The 21,620-nt window shown below is 46.5% G+C and overlaps 1 protein-coding gene and 1 long non-coding RNA gene across 2 annotated transcripts in view; one reads left to right on the top strand and one right to left on the bottom strand.

Annotated features, from left to right (window-relative positions):
* The window catches only part of DRC1 (dynein regulatory complex subunit 1), a 34,621-nt gene that overhangs the window by 3,768 nt on the left and 9,233 nt on the right, over positions 1-21,620 (top strand). The window contains exons 4-9 of the mRNA XM_028721777.2: positions 6,048-6,231; positions 8,090-8,227; positions 9,070-9,156; positions 10,577-10,699; positions 12,413-12,552; positions 14,217-14,351. Of these exons, the coding sequence (XP_028577610.2) occupies positions 6,048-6,231; positions 8,090-8,227; positions 9,070-9,156; positions 10,577-10,699; positions 12,413-12,552; positions 14,217-14,351 (807 nt within the window). The remainder of the gene's footprint in view (positions 1-6,047; positions 6,232-8,089; positions 8,228-9,069; positions 9,157-10,576; positions 10,700-12,412; positions 12,553-14,216; positions 14,352-21,620) is intronic.
* On the bottom strand, positions 16,691-21,384 carry LOC144327180 (uncharacterized). The gene is made up of 2 exons (XR_013392081.1): positions 16,810-21,384; positions 16,691-16,759 (listed from the first exon to the last, which is right to left on the bottom strand). It is a non-coding gene; the product is annotated as an uncharacterized LOC144327180 (long non-coding RNA).

The raw sequence follows: 21,620 nt of genomic DNA, 5'->3' as shown, positions 1-21,620 counted from the left end.
AGCATATTTATCCCGAGGTATAACTAAATGTAAGGGAAGCGGGTGGCGCTGTGGGTAAAAGCCTCAGCGCCTAGGGCTTGCCGATCGAAAGGTCGGCGGTTCGAATCCCCGCTGCGGGGTGCGCTCCCGTTGCTCGGTCCCAGCGCCTGCCAACCTAGCAGTCCGAAAGCTCCTCCGGGTGCAAGTAGATAAATAGGGACCGCTTACTAGTGGGAAGGTAAACGGCGTCTCTCTGGCTCACCAGAGCAGCGATGTCACGCTGGCCACGTGACCCGGAAGTGTCTCCGGACAGCGCTGGCCCCCGGCCTCTTGAGTGAGATGGGCGCACAACCCTAGAGTCTGTCAAGACTGGCCCGTACGGGCAGGGGTACCTTTACCTTTACCTTATACCTAAATGTGTGTGTGTGTATGTGTACATATACATACACACACACACACACACATATATATATATATATATATATATATATATATATATATATATGTATATATGCTTTCGTAGATTTTCACGGGTACAGGAATGCAGGTTTTGGTGTCCTCGGGTGTCTTCCCGTGTAAAAGTTGGGGTGTCTAGGCGACGTTTCGACAACATCGAAGCTCACAAGTAGGTCATTGGGATGTAGGTTTTGCTTCTTTATTGTTTCTATGAACTGGAAGGAGTTTGGAACGTGTGAAGAGATGGATTCTGCATAGGGCTGAAGTTGCTTGGCGAGAAATTTAGCGAGATTTTGTAGAGGTGAGCCTATGGAGCTGACTATTGGTCTTAGTGGTGTTCCTTCTTTGTGTATCTTGGGGAGGCCGTAGAGTTTGGGGCATCTGGATGATTTTTCTCTGGGGATGATTCTTAGACCAATAGTCAGCTCATAGAAACAATAAAGAAGCAAAACCTACATCCCAATGACCTACTTGTGAGCTTCGATGTTGTATCTCTCTTCACACAAGTGCCCATTAATGAAGCCTTGACAGCCATTCAAAACAAATACAATCCCCCCGAATACATCTTGGACCTGACCAAGCACTGCCTAACCAACACGTACTTCATCCACAATGGACAAAGATACAAACAGATAGAAGGAGCACCTATGGGATCACCCCTCTCACCGGTCATCGCAAACCTGTACATGGAACACTTTGAAACCAATGCTTTAGACAAGTCAGAACACAAACCCAAACTTTGGCTCAGATATGTTGACGACACCTTTGTAATTTGGCCACACGGGAAGGAAAAACTGGATAGCTTCCTCACACATCTCAACAGCCTACACCCCAAAATACAATTCACTATGGAAATAGAAGCCAACAACCAACTTCCCTTCCTTGACGTCCTAATCTACAAAAAACCTGATGGCTCCCTAGGACACACTATCTACCGGAAAAAAACACACACCAACCGCTACTTACATGCACAATCACACCACCACCCTGCACAAATAAACTCCGTAGCCAAGACTCTCATCTCCAGAACCAAACGCCTGGCTGACAAAGACCACTTGACAACTGAGTTACAGAATCTCTCAAATGTGTTAATTGCCAATGGATACCAGCAAAACAGGGTTACGAAGCTGATCCAAAAAGAAACACCCCCCAAAAACCAAGACACAGAAGAAAACAATGGCATGGCCCTCCTTCCTTATATCAAGGGCACTACAGACAAAATTAGCAAAATCCTCCATAAACACAATATCAAAACAACCTTTTGCACCAACCAAAAAATAGCCAATATCCTCAGAAACCCCAAGGATAAAATCCAGTTGGAAAACCAAGGGGTCTATGAAATACCCTGCAAAGTCTGCCCAGCCACGTACATTGGACAAACAAACAGACGAATAAATGCACGTATCGCAGAACACAAGAATGCCGTCAAAAAAGAAGAAAAAACTTCCTCTCTTTTCCAACACATGAAAGAAACAGGACACGAAATTAATTTTGCAGATTCCAAATTGCTCTTTAACATGGAACATCACCACAAGAGAATAATCATGGAAGCCATCGAGATAGAGAAACACCCTCACAACATGAACAAGCGTGACGACACATCCCGCTTGCCAGACATCTGGAAATTAGCCCTCCCCACAAAAACTGACACCAGATCCAGAGGCACACAGAACGCCATCACCAATCAACCACACCAGACCCAAACCCAGACCCTCTCCACAGATGAATTACAGATACCATCCAGTAGCCAAACCATGGTGGCACCTCCGGATACTGCACCCCCCTGCAATCCCTACACAGATCTGGCTGGCACAGGCCACAAAACCACAGCTCGCCCCTATACACGAAGCCAAGCCAGAGCACAACTAAGTGCAGTACAGCCATCTTCTCAGAAAAACTCTTCACAAAGTTCAAGAGGTCAAGACACAAAGGCTTTAGCAACTAATCCACACCTAATGACCCACCTAAGTGGTACTCAGGATATCACTCAAGAAATCACTCAAGATATCCCTCAATTAATTAAGGAACAAAAGAAGAAAAGGCACACTAGCCTGGGAACTTCCTCTCTGCCCAGAACATTGGAGGCTATACACCACACCTCCTCAACAGTATTTATAGGAACTCAAACACTGAGATCCTGCTCTGTTCCAGTAACAAGAAGCCGAAAGCACCAGCCTGAAGATGACGAGTGAGACCTCGTCGAAACGTCGCCTAGACACCCCAACTTTTACACGGGAAGACACCCGAGGACACCAAAACCTGCATATATATATATACATACACACACACACACACACACACATATACACATTTTTATTAGTTTTTTAAACATATCAATTCCAACAATCATATAACATAACTTCTTATCTTATACAGTATTTTAGACTTCCGTCAACATCTCTGATGATTTTCCGTTCTTTATCACTTATTCTGCATTTCTTAATTTCTCTATTACTCTTAATTATCATTAACTAATAATTCTCCTCATAGTCTTTCTTGCAATATTTCAGATAGTCCTCCTTACAGAACGTCTTGCAGTCCTACTAGCGTACAGTGGTGCCTCGCAAGACGAAATTAATTCGTTCCGCGAGTTTTGTCTTGCGATTTTTTCCGTCTTGCGAAGCACGGTGTCAGAAAAGTTTTGGAAAAGCTTCAAAAATCACCAAAGTCTTCAAAAACCTCAAAAAAGGCTACCACACCGCATTCTATGAGTTGCTCCTCGAAGTCAAGTCACAACTGTATTAACGGTGTTAAGAAAAAGGAAACAAACTTGCAAGACGTTTCCGTCTTGCGAAGCAAGCCCATAGGGGAAATCGTCTTGCGAAGCAGCTCAAAAAACAAAAAACCCTTTCGTCTTGCGAGTTTTCCGTCTTGCGAGGCATTCGTCTTGCGAGGTACCACTGTAATCCATTCATTACAATTGCTTTTCAAATAGTTCGTATATTTACTTCAGTCTTCTAAGAATCTCTGGTCCTGCAGGTTTCGAATCCTTCCTGTTAATTTATGCAGTTCTGCATAGTCCATCAATTTCATCCGCCATTCTTCTTTCGTCAGTAGTTCTTCTTGCTTCCATTTTTGTGCCAACAGAATCTGTACCCATCCTAGCAGCAGTCCTATGACGCATGTTAGGCTGGGCTCTGCGACTGGCAGCCGTGCTCCACCCCTTCTGTCTGGGAACCTCCTTAAACTGGAGGTACTGAGAATTGAAGCCGAGAGGGGAATTTGATTGCAAGGTGTGCTCTGTGTCCTTCAGGTGCAGCCCCTCCTTGTTTTAAGTAACCTGGCATCAAGGTATAATGGAGCCAAACAGTCCGAAGGGAGCTCAGAGTTCATTTTGTCCCTGCCCATGTTTCACAACCCACACTGGGTGGCCCCCCGGCCTCAGCTTAAATGCTTACAGCAAAGGACCACCCATCATTTTCCAAGGGAGTCCCATCTACTGGCAAAGAGCTTGTGAAACCAGGGAGGTCTTCCTCATATGAATCAACACCCCCTTCCCTGTCATTTGGGCTTATGGGTGTGGGCTTTGAGCTTTGAAGCAACAGAAAACAAATTTTCCCTTCGGAGGTGGAAATATGAGCAATTATTTATTTATTTTTTCAAATTTTTTTACTGATTTTCCAAAAAAAATTAACAAACAAACAAACATACATAAATCTCAACTGTATTTAAACCAATCTTAGTAACATTGTTAAGTGACTTCCTCAAATCACCCTAGTTGAATTTCAGTGTTTATCATTTTAACAGTTTTCCAAAACCAATTTTCTCATAACGTTGACTTAATCACTTAACATCTTTCTTTCTTTCTATTTTAACTTTAAATATATTAATCTCTAACATTACATATTTAAATCCTAAGCCTATCTGGTATTTGCAAGCTTTTCCAATTAAATTATCTTAACATATTTAACTAAATAGTCTTTGAATTTCATCCATTCCTCCTGGAACTCCTCCTCCTTCTGGTCGTGGACTCTTCCAGTCAGGTCGGCTAGCTTCGAAAAATCCATCATCTTCATCTGCCATTCCTCCACTGTAGGGACTTCTTGTGTTTTCCAATTCTTAGCTAACAATTCTTGCTGCAGTTGTGGCATACAAAAACCGTTTGACATCTTTCTTGGGTTATTCCAAGAAGAAATGCCTCTGGTTTCTTAATAAATGTATATTTCAACATTTTTCCCAATTCATGAAATAGGAGCGATTATAAACATGGGGTTGATAGAACATTGTATGGCAGCAAGCACCCTTTAAAGGTAAAGGTAAAGGTACCCCTGCCCGTACGGGCCAGTCTTGACAGACTCTAGGGTTGTGCGCCCATCTCACTCAAGAGGCCGGGGGCAAGCGCTGTCCGGAGACACTTCCGGGTCACGTGGCCAGCGTGACATCGCTGCTCTGGCGAGCCAGAGCCGCACATGGAACGCCGTTTACCTTCCCGCTAGTAAGGGGTCTCTATTTATCTACTTGCACCCGGGGGTGCTTTCGAACTGCTAGGTTGGCAGGCGCTGGGACCGAACAACGGGAGCGCACCCCGCCACGGGGATTCGAACCGCCGACCTTTCGATCGGCAAGCCCTAGGCGCTGAGGCTTTTACCCACAGCGCCACCCGCGTCCCCTAAGCACCCTTTACCTCTAGCTTATTCCCACATTGGCTGAGTTTTCTGAAGGCTGGTTCCCGTTCGGAGGAGGCCCTCAACTTCTGGGATTGTACTACCCTCAATAGTTCAAATACTTTCCCGCAGTTTGGCTAAGATTCCTTCATTGCCGGGGGTTGGACTGGATGACCCTCAGGGTCCCTTCCAACTCTGCAATTCTGTGATTGGCTTAAGATTCTTAGGCTGAATTGGAGGTGAAAGGGAAAGCGTTACAAGAATGAGATGCCAGTTAATTGAGAGGGGTGGGTGTTGTGCCACACTCCTTTTTGGGGAGGGGCTTGCCACTTACACTGAACTTCAAAATGCCCAAAGAGTCAATGGGCTATTGGGGATCAGGCCTACAGATGCACCTGATCTTCAGGAAAGTGTCTGTTTGGAAATACTTGGTGCTCGAGCCAAAAAGAAAGACCAAAGAGGAGAGGGCAGAGGTCTTGTGCCAGCAAATGATTAAGATCAGGCGTCCCCAAACTAAGGCCTGCGGGCCGGATAAGGCCCGAGGGACTCGTTTATCCGGCCCGCGGCGACCCCCGCTGCCCGTTCTTACTGGTGCTGTGCTGCGTGGCTCCCCACTTTCGGGTCAGAGGAGCACTGGAAATAGCTTGTGCACATGCGCAAGCATTATTTGCGCATGTGCAATCGTTACTTCCGGTGCACATCCGGGCCGGAGGAGGTCTGTGCACATGCGCACAGGCTGTTTCCGGTGCTCCTCCGACCCGGAAGTGCGGCGGAAATAGCGTGTTCGCACGCGTATGGGCACGCGCTCCCCTGCCCTCCGGCCCGCCACGCATTCGGCGCTGGAGACACCGACCCGAGGCGCGGTAAGTTCGCTGACCCCCGATTAAGATCATTGATCTGCTGTGACTCACAGCATAGCGTTATAGATTTTCAGCCTCAGATCAGAACTGACGAGGGCTGCTCGCAAACTCGCCTTGAAGGGAACTCTCTCCATCTGGCTCTTTGCAGGGTGGAGAAGCTGGAGAATGAATCCAAGGCCAACCAAGACAAGTTTAACGAGATCACTTCCAAGTGGGGAGCTACCAAGGAGAAGGTCATCCCCCAGGAGCTCTGGGAAGGGCTCAATGCGCAGCAGATGCTGTGTGCACAGCTGATCGAAGAAAAGAACAAGCTCATCAGTGAGCTGCAGCAGGTGGGATTGTGCACCGGGGGGGGGGGGAGTGCGTGGGGACAGGTCACGGGAAGTGTGGCTGCAGAAGGGATGGGCAAACCTAGTGATGGGCAAACCTGCCTCGGATGGATTTGGAATTTGTAGAAAGGAGAAACGTCCTCAGGAACCATATGAACTGACCTGGACCCTGAGATCATCCTCTGAGTCCCTTTCTTCGTGTGCCTCCTCCACGAGAGGTCTGGAGGGTGGCAACACGAAAAGGGGCCTTTTCTGCAGTGGCTCCCCATTTGTGGAATGCTCCCCCTAGGGAGAATCATCTTGCACCTTTGTTACATATTTTTAGGCGCCAGGCAAGAACTTGCCTCTATAACCAGGCCTTTGGCCTTTAACCATCTACAGATAAATCTCACCTTATGCGAGGGTAGCGTTCCTGGCTATTGCTCTACCTCTCTTTTAAATCAGAACCAGTGAAGGCGGTGAAGGTCCTGTGTGAGTGTCTGGAGGCGGTTGGAGGATGGATGGCGGCTAACAGATTGAGGTTGAATCCTGACAAAACAGAAGTACTGTTTTTGGGGGACAGGGGGCGGGCAGGTGTGGGGGACCCCCTGGTCCTGAATGGGGTAACTGTGCCCCTGAAGAACCAGGTGTGCAGCCTGGGAGTCATTTTGGACTCACAGCTGTCCATGTAGGCACAGGTCAATTCTGTGTCCAGGGCAGCTGTCTACCAGCTCCATCTGGTACCCAGGCTGAGACCCTATCTGCCTGTGGACTGCCTCGCCAGAGTGGTGCATACTCTGGTTATCTCCTGCTTCGACTACTGCAACACGCTCTACGTGGGGCTACCTTTGAAGGTGACCCGGAAACTACAACCCAGAACGCGGCAGCTAGACTGGTGACTGGGAGCGGCCGCCGATACCACATAACACCGGTCTTGAAAGACCTACATTGCCTCCCAGTATGTTTCCGAGCACAATTCAAAGTGTTGGTGCTGACCTTTCAAGGCCTAAACGGCCTCAGTCCAGAATACCTGGAGGAGCATCTCCACCCCCATCGTTCAGCCCAGACACTGAGATCCAGCGCCAAGGGCCTTGTGGTGGTTCCCTCCTTGCGAGAAGCAAGGTTACAGGGAACCAGACAGAGGGGCTTCTCAGTAGTGGCTCCCGCCCTGTGGAACGCCCTCCCTTCAGATGTGAAGGAAATAAGCAGCTATCTTATCTTTAAAAGACATCTGAAGGCAGCCCTGTTTAGGAAAGTTTTTAATATTTCATGCTGTATTGTTTTAACACTTGGTTGGGAGCTGCCCAGAGTGGCTGGGGAAACTCAGCCAGATGGGTGGGGTATAAATAATAAATTATTATTATTATTATTATTATTATTATTATTATTATTATTATTATTATTATTGCTCATGACTGCTAGAAGGGCCCTGGGTGACTATCCCTACCTGTCCGATCCTAGGTCTGAGGAGGTCTTCCTCCACGTACCTCACATCTCGCTTACCGGGCTGTGGGAAGGGTTCCAGGGGCCTCGGACCCTGCAGTCGCTGCCCCAGAGGCCTCGTGTGATCTTCCCAGAGCCTGTTAAACAAGGCTTTAAAAGCTCTCCGTGAGTCCCACCTCCCTTGTTTTCCCTTTAGTCCCTTTATTTAGCCCCTTTATTTAGCCCCTTTATTTCCCGCAATCTGCGTAACGCTGCAGTTGTGTGCGTGAAATCAGCATAAGAGGAGCTATCAGTCACAAACCGCCCTGTGATCTTAGGATGACGGGTGGTATACACATTTAGGAAATGAAATCCGCCTGCCTTCGTAGTGTGAAGATGACAGGGTGGAATCCAAAAGTCAGGCCTGAATCTGGCCTCCCTGTCTGTTTGTGCCCTCCAGGAGCTGAAAAGCAAAGATGACCAGTACGTGAAGGATCTCCGGAAGCAGTCAGAAGACATTAACCTGCTGCTGGAGCGGATGGAGGAGCAGATCAGAAACCTCATAAAAAACTACCGCCGAGAGCTCCTGCAGATTGAGGTATCGGTCTCTCGTCCCGCGCCCTGAAGCTTTTCAGCAGCAGAAGGCGATTCTTTCTTGCTTGTGTCTATGCAGGGGGAAAAAAAAAGACGGTTAAACTAAGATGAAAGCAGCATTGGGCATTGGCAAGCAAATGTATTTAAATTCTGTTTATCTTTGTTTATTTTATGTATTTTTCCTTCATGTATCCAAGGCAGCTAGCAAAAAGTACATCAGAATTAGACTGACAATATGAAATAAAACAATTTTAAAAAATGCAGAGCTGAGGATCCTCTTCTTGCTTTCGGCACTGCCTTTGAAAATCCCAATAATTGAACAGTTGCAGACGTTGCTCAATCAATTCGTTTGACAAAACACAATAGCAAGAAACACATCCAAAGAGATAGTGGCTTTGGAGTCCCAAACATAATTTTTTGTGATCAGATTATTAGTCTATCAGCCAGGGAGATACTGTGGTTTGACAAGTCTCAAAGGGTAGGAGAAAGTTGGTGGGTGGGTGTTAAATGAATGGATCTGGGGGGGGGGGGGGATCAAAATTCAGTGACTTCAAACTCCGAGAAGTAATGAAGGCGATCTGGAGTCTTCTTAGAAGGTCCCTAATTTATCCTCCTCCCCTACTTAGGAGTACACATTTGCTACTTTAGGGCTGAATATGAGCTCTGCAGAGTCTGTGATTTTGTCGTGATTCCTTCACTTTCAGGGCTTGGACTGGATGAGCTTTGGGTGCCCCAGCTTTTCAGCTCTGTGATTCTGAGTCCTGGCTCTCACGGGACTCTGCTGACCTCCATTCCGCACATAGATTGGGGGCTGCTCAAGCCACATCTCTCTCTTTCCCCCCCTAGAAAGCCTTTGAATTAGAGCGCCGTGAACTCCTCACGAGCAACAAGAAGAAATGGGAACAGGCCATGCAGTTGCTCAACCGCCAAGAGGTAAGGAAGAAGGGGGCATGTGCCTGCAGGAAAGGCAGAGAAACAGCCCCCTCCCAGGAAGGAAAAGAAGGAAAAGTCTAAGATGGTAGTCCCTGTCGGAACACGCCTGGGACACACACGCAGCCCCTGGATTGAGACAAACCTCTCAAGGCATCTTCCTTGTGAAGCGCAGCCCAGGCCGTTCATAAATCTTCAGTCCTGGTGCGCACCAGCAACACATATCCGAAGATATGTGCACACTCAGAGAGTATATCAGCAGAGTATAGCAGAAACGATGTGGAGCTTAGGTGTGGCCTTCTAAGTAATTTATTAAGCAATATACTGTATTTTTCGCTCTATAAGACGCACCAGACCACAAGACGCACCTAGTTTTTGGAGGAGGAAAACAAGAAAAAAAATATTCTGAATCTCAGAAGCCAGAACAGCAAGAGGGATTGCTACGCAGTGAAAGCAGCAATCCCTCTTGCTGTTCTGGCTTCAGGGATAGCTGCACAGCCTGCATTCGCTCCATAAGATGCACACACATTCCCCCTTACTTTTTAGGAGGGGAAAGGTGAGTCTTATAGAGCAAAAAATACGGTATATACGGGAAGGTAAACGGCGTTTCCATGCGCTGCTCTGGTTCACCCGAAGCGGCTTAGTCACTGTAGAGCAGGAAGGTGGCCACCTGTCTTGGATGCGTTAGCTGAAATTCCTGCATTGCAGGGGGTTGGACTAGATGACCCTCAGGGTCCCTTCCCATTCTATGATTCTATAATATGCTTCCTTATTTTGTTTTCTTTGGTGGGGTAGAGGGCTGGTGGAGATGGATAACATGAGACCAGAACCAAATCTCTCCCTTAGTTTGAGTTCCGGGTAGATGCGACCATCTGCCTTGTGAGTGTGCTTTGTGGCCGTCTATGGGGAAAAGCAGTCTATAAATATTAGAATCACAGAGCCGGAAGGGACCCTGAGGGTCATCTAGTCCAACCCCCTGAAATGCAGGAATCTCAGCTAATGCATCCATGACAGGTGGCCGTCCAGCCTCTGCTCACAAACCTCCAAGGAAGGAGAAATCTATCAGAAGGTGACCACAAGCTTTGCTGGGCTCAGTGATGAGCTTCAGAGTATCCCCTTAGCAAAACCAGAGGGATGTGTGTTAAGAGCTGCCCCCTTGGAAACCGGGAGTGTGGGGGCAAAAACCCACCTTCTCATGGGCCTTGACCCAATCTCTTCAAAGTATCAAATGCAGGGAGAAGCAGCCCCTTCGTTTTGCAGAGGTATGCTTTGATGGGCTACTCAGAGGGGTTTGGCAGCTGTTTACCGATTCCGGGGCAAAGAGCTGGCTTCGTTTCCAAGCTAGGGCAGCGGAAACGGGGGCCAGTTCCCCCGCCTCTTAACTGGGACCTCCGCCACCCGCTCTCTCTGCCTTTTGCTCTAGCTGGATTTCATGATGGCCCGCCTGAAGAAGGTGGAGGAATATGAGCGCGAGCTGAACCAGCTGCGGGTGCAAGACGCCGAGGAGTACAACGTGATCAAGATCAAGTTGGAGCATGACGTGCAGGTACGGAGCGAGTATAGACACACACACACACCCCGTCGGGTGCCGTCGTCGTGGGGACACTGCGAGCCCTTGCTCTGAGGCACGGTGGGAAGGCAGCGGAGTCACTTCTCCAGCGATTCCTTCATGGACTCTCCTCATTTCATTTGGGGCATCTGCAGGAAGCTTAAGTGGCAGATTTCAGGGATAATAATAATAATAATAATAATAATAATAATAATAATAATTTATTATTTGTACCCCAGCCACTCTAGGCGGCTCACAATCAAGTGTTAAAAACAATACAGCATTAAATATTAAAAAATTCCCTGAACAGGGCTGCCTTCAGATGTCTTTTAAAGATAAGATAGCTGCTTATTTCCTTCACATCTGAAGGGAGGGCGTTCCACAGGGCGGGCACCACTACCGAGAAGGCACTCTGCCTGGTTCCCTGTAACTTCACTTCTCGCAGGGAGGGAACCGCCAGAAGGCCCTTGGCGCTGGATCTCTGTGTCCGGGCTGAACGATGGGGGTGGAGACGCTCCTCATCGAGGCTGTTTAGGGCTTTCAAGGTCAGCACCAACACTTTGAATTGTGCTCAGAAACGTACTGGGAGCCAATGCAGATCTCTCAGGACCAGCGTTATATGGTCTCAGCGGCCGCTCCCAGCCCCCGGTCTAGCTGCCACATTCTGGATTAATTGCAGTTTCCGGGTTACCTTCAAAGGTAGCCCCACGTAGAGCTCATTGCAGTAGTCCACGGAATGCTAATGTGATTGCAAAGAAGATTGGGAGACAAAAATCACCTGGGGGCGTACAATTTGGGGGTCCCTTCTTAGCTTCCCAGACCAGGACGAGGGCTGTGACGCCCCAATTGTTCCTGTTAATGCAAGAATCATTCTGGGGACCATCAAGATCCTTGTTTCAATTGCAACCTGAACAACTTCCTCTGATCCTCTGCTCGTAATTTCCCCTCTCCCCATTCTTGGCTTTTTACCCCTTGCTCAGTGTCAGATGTCGGTGGTGGTTACTCGTGAGTAACCAGGCAGGACTCGGACCTGTCTTTAACAGGTTTTATTTTGGTGCAAAACTGTTTACAGTGCAGAACCATCAGTTCATGGCTGCCTCAATCGCTAGCAGAATCCGGGAGTGGTCATTTCCGGTTTCTCCCCCAGCATAAGAGCTTAGTCACCCCCAGCCATTTCCTTCCTTCTTTGCATTTTACACATCTGCGCAAGGTGGGCGAGGGAAGAGGTGTGCTTCCCTCCTGGCCGGCTTAGCAAGGAACAGTGCCGAGGCTCCCAGCAGCATCCTCTGGTCCCTTCCCCTCTTCCCCACTGGAGGTGTGGCTTTCCCCACCACAGGAAGAGGAACTGCTTCTCAAGATTTTAGGAGGTTCCCTGTATCCCCACTGCCCCTCTGCCTCCCTTCCCTGTTCCGATGGCAGTCCCCTGACACTCAGATCTCCTGCCTAGTCTTTTGGTTTCTGATAAGGGACATCAACGGCTGTGTCTGTTTGCTTTGGGGATGGGGTGTGTGTGTTAGAGGGTGTCATCTTGATTAGTTGTGAGTGTAGTCAGTGGCTGTCCTGATCACAAGCGATCCAAAGACAAGATAGGCACCAGTTCCATGGGCCATGTCAAGCGGCAGAGCTGGTCTCCTCTGGAGCAAGTCCACTAGGGGGATTTGCAGCATGGCCTCTGCTTATTCTTCATTTCCTCCCCGCTTTGGGTGCCAGATCCTGGAGCAGCAACTCCAGCAGATGAAAGCCATCTACCAGCTGAACCAGGAGAAGCTGGAGTACAACTTCCAGGTCCTGAAGAAACGGGACGAGGAGAACACCATCATCAAATCCCAACAGAAGAGGAAGCTCAATCGGTAAAGGAGCCGGGCCGTCTTCCCCTTCTTCCCTTCCCGCAGCCTGGAATATAAGCACACCAAATTCTCTGCTGGATCGCGGCCTTAGTATGGATGCTATCCTGCCCCTTGTCCACAGAGAAGTTCCTGGGAAGTTGATGCAGGATGTGCGATATGCCTCTGAAGCAAGAGTCAACACCAATATATATATATATATATATATATATATATATATATATATATATATATATATATATATATATTTGCTTTCGTAGATTTTCACGGGTATAGGAATGCAGGTTTTGGTGTCCTCGGGTGTCTTCCCGTGTAAAAGTTGGGGTGTCTAGGCGACGTTTCGACGAGGTCTCACTCGTCATCTTCAGGCTGGTGCTTTCGGCTTCTTGTTACTGGAACAGAGCAGGATCTCAGTGTTTGAGTTCCTATAAATACTGTTGAGGGGTGTGGTGTATAGCCTCCAATGTTCTGGGCAGAGAGGAAGTTCCCAGGCTAGTGTGCCTTTTCTTCTTTTGTTCCTTAATTGCTTGAGGGATATCTTGAGTGATTTCTTGAGTGATATCCTGAGTACCACTTAGGTGGGTCATTAGGTATGGATTAGTTGCTAAAGCCTTTGTGTCTTGACCTCTTGAACTTTGTGAAGAGTTTTTCTGAGAAGATGGCTGTACTGCATTTAGTTGTGCTCTGGCTTGGCTTCGTGTATAGGGGCGAGCTGTGGTTTTGTGGCCTGTGCCAGCCAGATCTGTGTAGGGATTGCAGGGGGGTGCAGCATCCGGAGGTAGGTATATATATATACCCGAGGACACCAAAACCTGCATTCCTGTACCCGTGAAAATCTACGAAAGCAAATATATATATATATATATATATAATATATATATATAAAGACATGTAATCTGATGGTGAATTTGGGATAGCCCAATGCAAAAATCCTGAAGATCCATGTGGTTCTGTGCTTTGTAACCACGTTTTTGCGCCATTGCGGCCCCGGGAAACCATGGGTGCGTGATTTTTTTGGTGCAGGCTGTAGCCATGGACATGCTGTGTGATCTGATGGTGAATTTGGGGTGACCCAATGCAAAAATCCTGAGGATCAATGGGCTTTTGCCTCTCCTCTCCCAGGCAGCCTGCTAGTGTCCCTTATCTCTCTTCTGATCCCACCGATCAGCTGTTTCCTTTCAATACTCCCTTCCCTCTTGTTTGCCTTAGTGTCTTTTCCTTAGCTGGAGGAGTTTTTTTTTGCTCCTCCCTTTCTTCTAATTTCTCTCCTTATTGCTTTGGTCTTCCTGTTTTTCCCCTTTACAAGTTTGCTGTCTTTACCTCCCCCCTCCCAGGCAGCCTCCTTTATCTCTAGCGTCCCTTATCTCTCTCCCCGATTGGCAAGCAATCAGCGGCTTTGTTTCAACACCCACTTCCCTCTTAAAAAAAAAAAGCATGATCTGCTTTTTGCGCCTGGGCAATTCGGCTCCAGGGACCACGCATTCGCTCAGTAAGACGCACAGACATTTCCCCATACTTTTTCGGAAGAAAAAAGTGCGTCTTATGGAGCGAAAAATACTGTGTGCCCCTTCTCTTCTGCTGGGGCCCTTACCACCCTCAGGTCTCGGTGGGTCACTGGGTCCGCTCTTCCTTTTCGTAAGCTGAGCTCCGCCTCTTCCCCCCGCCTCCAGGTTGCACGATATCCTGAACAACCTGCGCCTCAAGTTTGCCAGGCAGATCAAGCAGTACCGCGAGGAGAACATGGCTCTGACGGCTGACTACAAACGGATTGTGCAGCAGTACAAGGACCTGCAGAGGACCATGAGGTAGGGCTGCACTGGGGCAGCAGAGCTCGTGTGCCGGCAAAGACTGTTGCCCCTTGGCTGCAACAGTCCGAACCAGGGTTCAGCTGGACCGTGCGCGAGTCAGAAGAAGGGCCGAGGCTCAAAACAGCTTGGGGGAATGGGCGGGTTCTGTTTCGAGTCCTTCCTGCTCAGCCCAGGTGCAGACAAAAACGATCCCAGCTCTGAGAGGCTGACAAAACTGGGGCACAGGAAACTGCCTCCCTGCCAGATTTGGCCTGATCAGGATCTGGCCTGGGGAGCTGAAAGTGTTCCCTGTCAGCTTTGCCTTTGAGTCAGTGCCAACGACTGGGCTCAGCCCTGGTGCCCCGATTGGGCCAGGTGAGCTGGGAAGCACTTCCAGAGACCTTCCACTCAGGAAAAGAGGTCTAAGTGCAATGGAGTCATAACTTTGAGCTGTGAGCACCAAACTCAGCACCATAGTCAGCGGAGCACAGCAGAGTATCAATCACACGAACGACAGCTCTGAAGCTCAACTTCTTTATTCTGTTGCAGCTACTGCAAACTAAAATAAACTATACAGTGGTACCTCGGGTTACAGACGCTTCAGGTTACATACACTTCAGGTTACAGACTCCGCTAACCCAGAAATAGTACCTCGGGTTAAGAACTTTGATTCAGGATGAGAACAGAAATCGTGCAGTGGCGGCGCAGCGACAGCAGGAGGCCCCATTAGCTAAAGTGGTGCTTCAGGTTAAGAACAGTTTCAGGTTAAGAACGGACCTCTGGAACGAATTAAGTACTTAACCCGAGGTACCACTGTATAGGGTGCCGACATTTTGCATGGACTGGTTGCAGGGCAACATGCGCAAATAGCTTTAGATACCTATAGTTGTTGTTGTTGTTTAGTCGTGTAGTCATGTCTGACTCTTCGTAACCCCATGGACCAGAGCACGCCTATTAGGTCCATAAATTACCATATAGCATACAGTGGTACCTCGGGTTATATACGCTTCAGGTTACAGACTCCGCTATCCCAGAAACAGTACCTCGGGTTAAGAACTTTGCTTCAGGATGAGAACAGAAATTGTGGCCCCATTAGCTAAAGTGGTGCTTCAGGTTAAGAACAGTTTCAGGTTAAGAACGGAACTCCGGAATGAATTAAGTTCTTAACCCGAGGTACCACTGTAAACTAAAGATTAATGGAAGCTACTGGACTGCATGAGTGTTACAGATCGTTATGCAGTCATCTTATCTCTACACAGATAACGCTCAGACTCCCACAGAGTCGGGCAAAAAGAAGCAATGAGTAGATTCCGCCCCCTCCTTTCTGAAACACCATGAGATTCTTTCAATGGGAGGGGTGAAATATCCACATTCCCCACCCCTGGTCTTCACTGGCAACAGCTCCGCATGGTTTCAGACAGGGTGTCTCTCCCAGTCCTTCCTTAAGATGCTGCTGGAGATTGAGCAGGGACCTCCCACATGCGAGGCAGGTGCTCTACCATCACAGATGTTGGTTAAAGATGGATAAAGGGAGAATGATCTGCCCAAGGCCACCCCTTGGACTTGACGAGGGAGTGGGGATTTAAGAAGTGGATTTCACATCACTTCCAGGAGCTCCCACCTTGCTTGAGATGGCTCCGGGCTTCGCTGACTGATCAGCACATCAGGAGCCAGAAAGGAAACTTCCTTCATGCTTTGATGCTTTGGCCTGGCTCTGATGTGCTCTAGTCCATGGGTAGGCAAACTAAGGCCCAGGGGCTGGATCCGCCCCAATTGCCATCTAAATCCGGCCCGCAGACGGTCTGGGAATCAGAGTGTTCTTACATGAGTAGAATGTGTCCTTTTATTTAAAATGCATCTCTGGGTTATTTGTGGGGCATAGGAATTTGTTCATTTCCCCCCCAAAAAATATTGTGCAGCCCCCCACAAGGTCTGAGGGACAGTGGACCGGCCCCCTCTTGAAAAAGTTTGCTAACCACTGCTCTAGTCTATGTCTGGATGATACGTAAGAAAGCATTGGTGTGTATTATTATTATTTTGATGAAACATCAAAAGGAGCAGTAAGAGCTGTCCGACAGCAAAACAGTCTCCCCTGGGAGGTTGGAAACTCTCCTTCCTCGGGCCATTTTTAAGCAGAGGTTGGATGGCCATCTGCCATGGATGCTTCAGCTGAGATTCCTGCATTGCAGGGGGTTGGACTAGATGACCCTTAGAGGTCCGTTATAACTCTTCCATTCTATGATTCTGCATGCTAGTACGCAGGGCTGAGCTCAGATCCAGTTTGGAAATCATAGAATTGTTGGAGGGGGATTTCCAGCCGGTGGCAGAGGACAGAGTGACTCCAGGAGACATAGGTGTAAAAACCCAAACTAAAACGAAGACTTTATTACTAAGCAAATAAACACAAACTCTGGTGGATGTTATTCCTGCAGGCAAGCAACAAAACTCAGCTTTTTTCCTTTATAGCAACTGTCACCTGCAGCCAATTAATCCCAGAAACTTCTTAAAGGTATACACACATGTTTCTGTGCCGAATGTCCTCTAACACCCCCTCTCATTCAAACAGAAACAATAGTATTTTAAACAGAACAGAACATATTTACATATCACACACAGCAACTCCCAACTTTGCTACCAGTCGTGCATGTTTTTCAAAGGTTAACGCTTTTGTAAATACATCCGCCACATTTTGTGTACTTTCACAATACTTCAGCATTATCTGGTTCTGTTTTACATTTTCAGCTACATTTTGATATTTAATTTCCAAATGCTTTGATTTGTTTCTAAACAGGTCAGATCCAGACAAAGTTATTACGGCTTGATTATCTTCCATAACTTGAATAGGATAATTACACTGTACGTTTATATCCTTGAGGATCTGAACATAAAATTTTATATCATTACATAACTCCGACAATGCACAGTATTCGGCCTCAGTTGATGATGTGGCCACTATACTTTGTTTTTTGGATTTCCAACCTATTAAAGAATCTCCAAATTGAAATACCATTCCAGAAATTGATTTTTTATCAGGCAGGTTGGCCCAATCGCTGTCAACGTAACACTGCAATTTTGTGGACCCTGAAGATGGTAATCTTAAACAATAATCAAGTGTTTGCTTTAGATACCGGAAAATGCGTTTTAAACCTTTCCAGGCATTTTCTGTAGGACAGCTTACTAGTCTGCTTAGTATTCCAACTGCATAACTCAAATCTGGTCTGCTCCACAATGAAATGTATAATAAACTTCCAATTATTGAATGGTACATTTCAGGATTTACAGGTTCTGTGCATTCTCCTTCATTTTTGAAAAAACCTATTTCCATTGGGGTTTTTACTCCCTTGCAGTTTTGCATATTGTTTCTTTCAAGTAACTCCATTATTTTGTCTTTTTGACTCAACAAAAAACTTCCATCGTTTGTTCTTTGAATTTCTAAACCGAGATAATTTTTTACTGGCCCCAAATCTCTTACTTTAAATTCCTTTCTTAGTTGTTCTGCAAATTTTTCCACTTGCTTGTCACTTTTTGTAGAGTAAAGCAAATCATCAACATAACACAAACACAATTCTTGTTTATCACCCTTTCCTTTAGTGTACAAGCAGTTATCAGCTAAGCTTCTTTTAAAGCCAAGATTTTTTAAAGCATTATCAAGACACTCGCTCCAATTTCTAGCTGACTGTTTGAGCCCATAAATTGCTTTGTTCAGCCTATATACAGAATTCTGTTCTCCTGCCTCAAAACCTGGCGCTTGATTCATAAAAATTTCTTCTTGCAGATTTGCGTTAAGATAAGCTGTTTCAATATCAAAATGGTTTACCTTAAACCCACGTTGTGCTGCAAGAGCTAGCAATAAACGTACACTTTCACTCCTTGCAGTAGGAGAAAAGGTTTCATCAAAGCTTTCACCTTTTCTTTGAGTAAAGCCTTGTGCTACCAGTCTGGCTTTGTACTTAACATCACCATCTGCCAAGTGTTTTATTTTATACACCCATCTACAGCCCACTGCCTTTTTTCCTTCAGGCAATGGCTCAATGGTAAAGACATTGTGTTCTGCTAAAGATTTCATTTCTGCTTTCATTGCATTTTTCCACCTTACTATTTCCTGGTGTGGTAACTTTAAAACTTCCTCATAATCACGAGGTTCCTTTTTCACATCAACAGTTTTAGCTTCTTGTATAGTAAACCTTTCTGGAGGTACCCCCTTATTGCTTCTTTGTGACCTTCTAACTTGAACACTCTCCCCCTCTGAACTATCTTCCCCTTCTGATTTATCCTGCTCAGGAGAAATTGGTTCAGCTTTAGGAGATTGTGTACTGGGATCCTCATCCCCTGAATCCTCATCACTGTCACTTTCAGAACCTTCTTTAATTTGTGGCTTTTCTTCCTCAGATTTCACAAATTTATCTGCATCATCAGAAGATAACACAACTTCTGAATTTCCATGTAAACGAACCCAACCATCTTGCTCACAAAACTCTGCATGTCTTGATATTACAACTCTGCCACGCCCTAGTGCAAAACGATACCCCTTTGACCAAGTTTGATAGCCAACAAACCTAAGTTTCTTTGCCTTGGGCTCTCCTTTCCTTCTCTGTCCTTTTGGGATGTGAACCCAAGCCCAGCAACCAAAAGTTTTAACATGGTCCAAAAAGGGTTTTTTTCCATAAAGCAAAAAATGAGGGGTGTTGTTTATGGTAGAATGAAACAATCTGTTCTGTATGTAGTTAGCACACAGAATTCCTTCTCCCCAATACTTCCTGGATAGGCCAGAATCACATAGCATTGAATCTAGCATTGTTTGTAAAGATCTTATCTTGCCTTCTGCAACTGAATTTTCTTCAGGCGAAAAAGGACACGATTTACGGTGACTAATACCACGCTTTTTCAACCAAACTTGGAGGGCTTCAGACATGAACTCGCCTCCACGGTCACTTTGCAACTGGGTAACTTTGTAAGGAAACTGCCTTTCTATATAGTTGACCCAATTCTTAATCAGTTGACCAGTTTCACTTTTGTGTTTTAACAAATATACCCAAGTATACCGGCTATAATCATCCACAAGAACCAAAAAAAACTTTGCTCCTCCTTCAGACTCTGCAAATGGCCCACAAAGGTCTGAATGTACTAAAGCAAATGGCCTCTTGCTAATTCTAGTACTTTCAGGATAAGACCCTCGCTTACTTTTAGACTCCTTGCAGGTATTGCAGTCTAGAAAAACTGAACATTTTTTCATTTTAATTCCCTTGCTTAATTCTGGCATTTTTGCAATACTGCGGAAATTGGCATGCCCCAAACGACGATGCCACAGATGCTGGCACTCATCATGCAAGGCTCTATTACAGGCTTTAACACATGCCCCAGACTCACTTACTAGCTGGTCTTTCAAAACAAACAAACCATTTTGTAGTGACGCTGTAACCACTTTTCCAGCTTTCTCTATTCTACAGCCTGAACCAGAAAAGGTTACTTTAAATCCCTGCTTAACAAGACTTGTAACTGAAAGCAAATTATTTTCTAAACTTGGTACACATAAAACATTGGTAAACTTGGTACTTAAACAGTTGATATTCACACTACCCTTTCCAGCTGACTCATGCACTGTTCCATCAGCTAGTACTACAATTACAGATTTACAAGGCTGCTTTTCTACAAGGGTTTGCGCAGACTTGACAAAAATGTTTGTCGCTGCTGAGTCTAAAATCCAGTCTTGTCCAACGTCGTGACTGGTGCCTCGAACTGCTGCAGAAACATACTGGACTCGACTCTTCCTGTCTCCTCGCTTCCCAGCAAACGCAGGCCGCCCTTGTCTTGTATTTTCTCCCACAGACACAGTGCACTGTCGTACTAAATGCTTGGTTGACCCACAACGATAGCATCTTCTAACTGTGAACACTGCTTCCTCTCTGTGGTCTACAACCTCTTTAGGATGCCGCTCCTCATCAGTTGCATATCTTTTACTGGACTGCCTCCCATTTCTGGAGTTACGGTGAGGGGTTGTAGCCTTCCTCTCATGGCGTCTTTCCTCCTCATCAAGCAAACGCCCAGTTAAGAAATGCATTGTTAATTGGCTTTCTGGGATTGCTTCCAGAGTCATCACTAAATTGTCCCATGACTCAGGAAGTGAAGACAGCACAATATAAACCTTTCTCTGTTCAGAAAAATGTTCCCCAAGTTCATTTAACTGTGAAAATAAATCACACATTCTTTGAAGGTGTGTTGAAACACATTCACCCTCACTTAGTCTGGCTCGGTACAGAGCTCTCATTAGAGTAATTTTGCTGCCAGCAGTGTCTCTAATATGTATTGCTCTCAGTGCTTGCCAAATCTCACTTGCTGTTTCAAGGTCTCGCACATGAGATAACTGAGACTTCTCTAAACTCAAAATTAAATTGGCATAGGCTTTGTCCTCCAGCCTTTGGTCTGCTTCATCTACTTCTTCATCCTCCTCTTTTACAGGAGGGTTAACAATAACAGTCCAACATTGTTCTTTCTTTAAAAACGCCTGCATCTGTAAACTCCATGACATATAATTGGACTCTCCCAGTTTCTCTACTGGAAAATAGGAAGCTCCCCCTTGAGCTCCAGCTCCAAGTCCAGCCATGGCGCCACCCAGCTTTCAGCTTTCCACTCAGTTCTTACTCACACGTGGCTTGAAGAAATGTTCGGCTCCTGGTCCCAAACAGACACTCCCTGCCGATGCCTTCACACAGCCAGCTGCTTGAGAAACGCTGAGTTGCTTCCAGTCTCTGGGTTCTTTTCACGCTCTGTCTCTGCCCACTCAGGACTGGGGACTGGGCCCATAACCTGTTGGAGGGGGATTTCCAGCCGGTGGCAGAGGACAGAGTGATTCCAGGAGACATAGGTGTAAAAACCCAAACTAAAACGAAGACTTTATTACTAAGCAAATAAACACAAACTCTGGTGGATGTTATTCCTGCAGGCAAGCAACAAAACTCAGCTTTTTTCCTTTATAGCAATGGTCACCTGCAGCCAATTAATCCCAGAAACTTCTTAAAGGTATACACACATGTTTCTGTGCCGAATGTCCTCTAACAAGAATGGTAGAGTTGGAAGGGACCGTGGGGGTCATCTAGTCCAACCCCCTGCAATGCAGGAATCATTTGGTCCAAGATGGGGCTAGAGCTTCCAAACCTGAGGTTTAGAATCAACTTGATCCCCTTCCCCTCTTTCCTTTTTTCCTTTCTCCTTCTGTGATGGAACTCCTATTTGGGGACTTCCCTGGCTTTTTCTGGCCCACGTAGGACCAGTCTGGATAGTTAGCCTTGG

Source organism: Podarcis muralis, chromosome 3 (assembly GCF_964188315.1).
Source record: "Podarcis muralis chromosome 3, rPodMur119.hap1.1, whole genome shotgun sequence".
NCBI classification, from domain to species: Eukaryota; Metazoa; Chordata; class Lepidosauria; order Squamata; family Lacertidae; genus Podarcis; species Podarcis muralis.
Note: the sequence above shows the minus strand (reverse complement) of the source record. Positions and strands in the feature narration are given on the sequence as shown.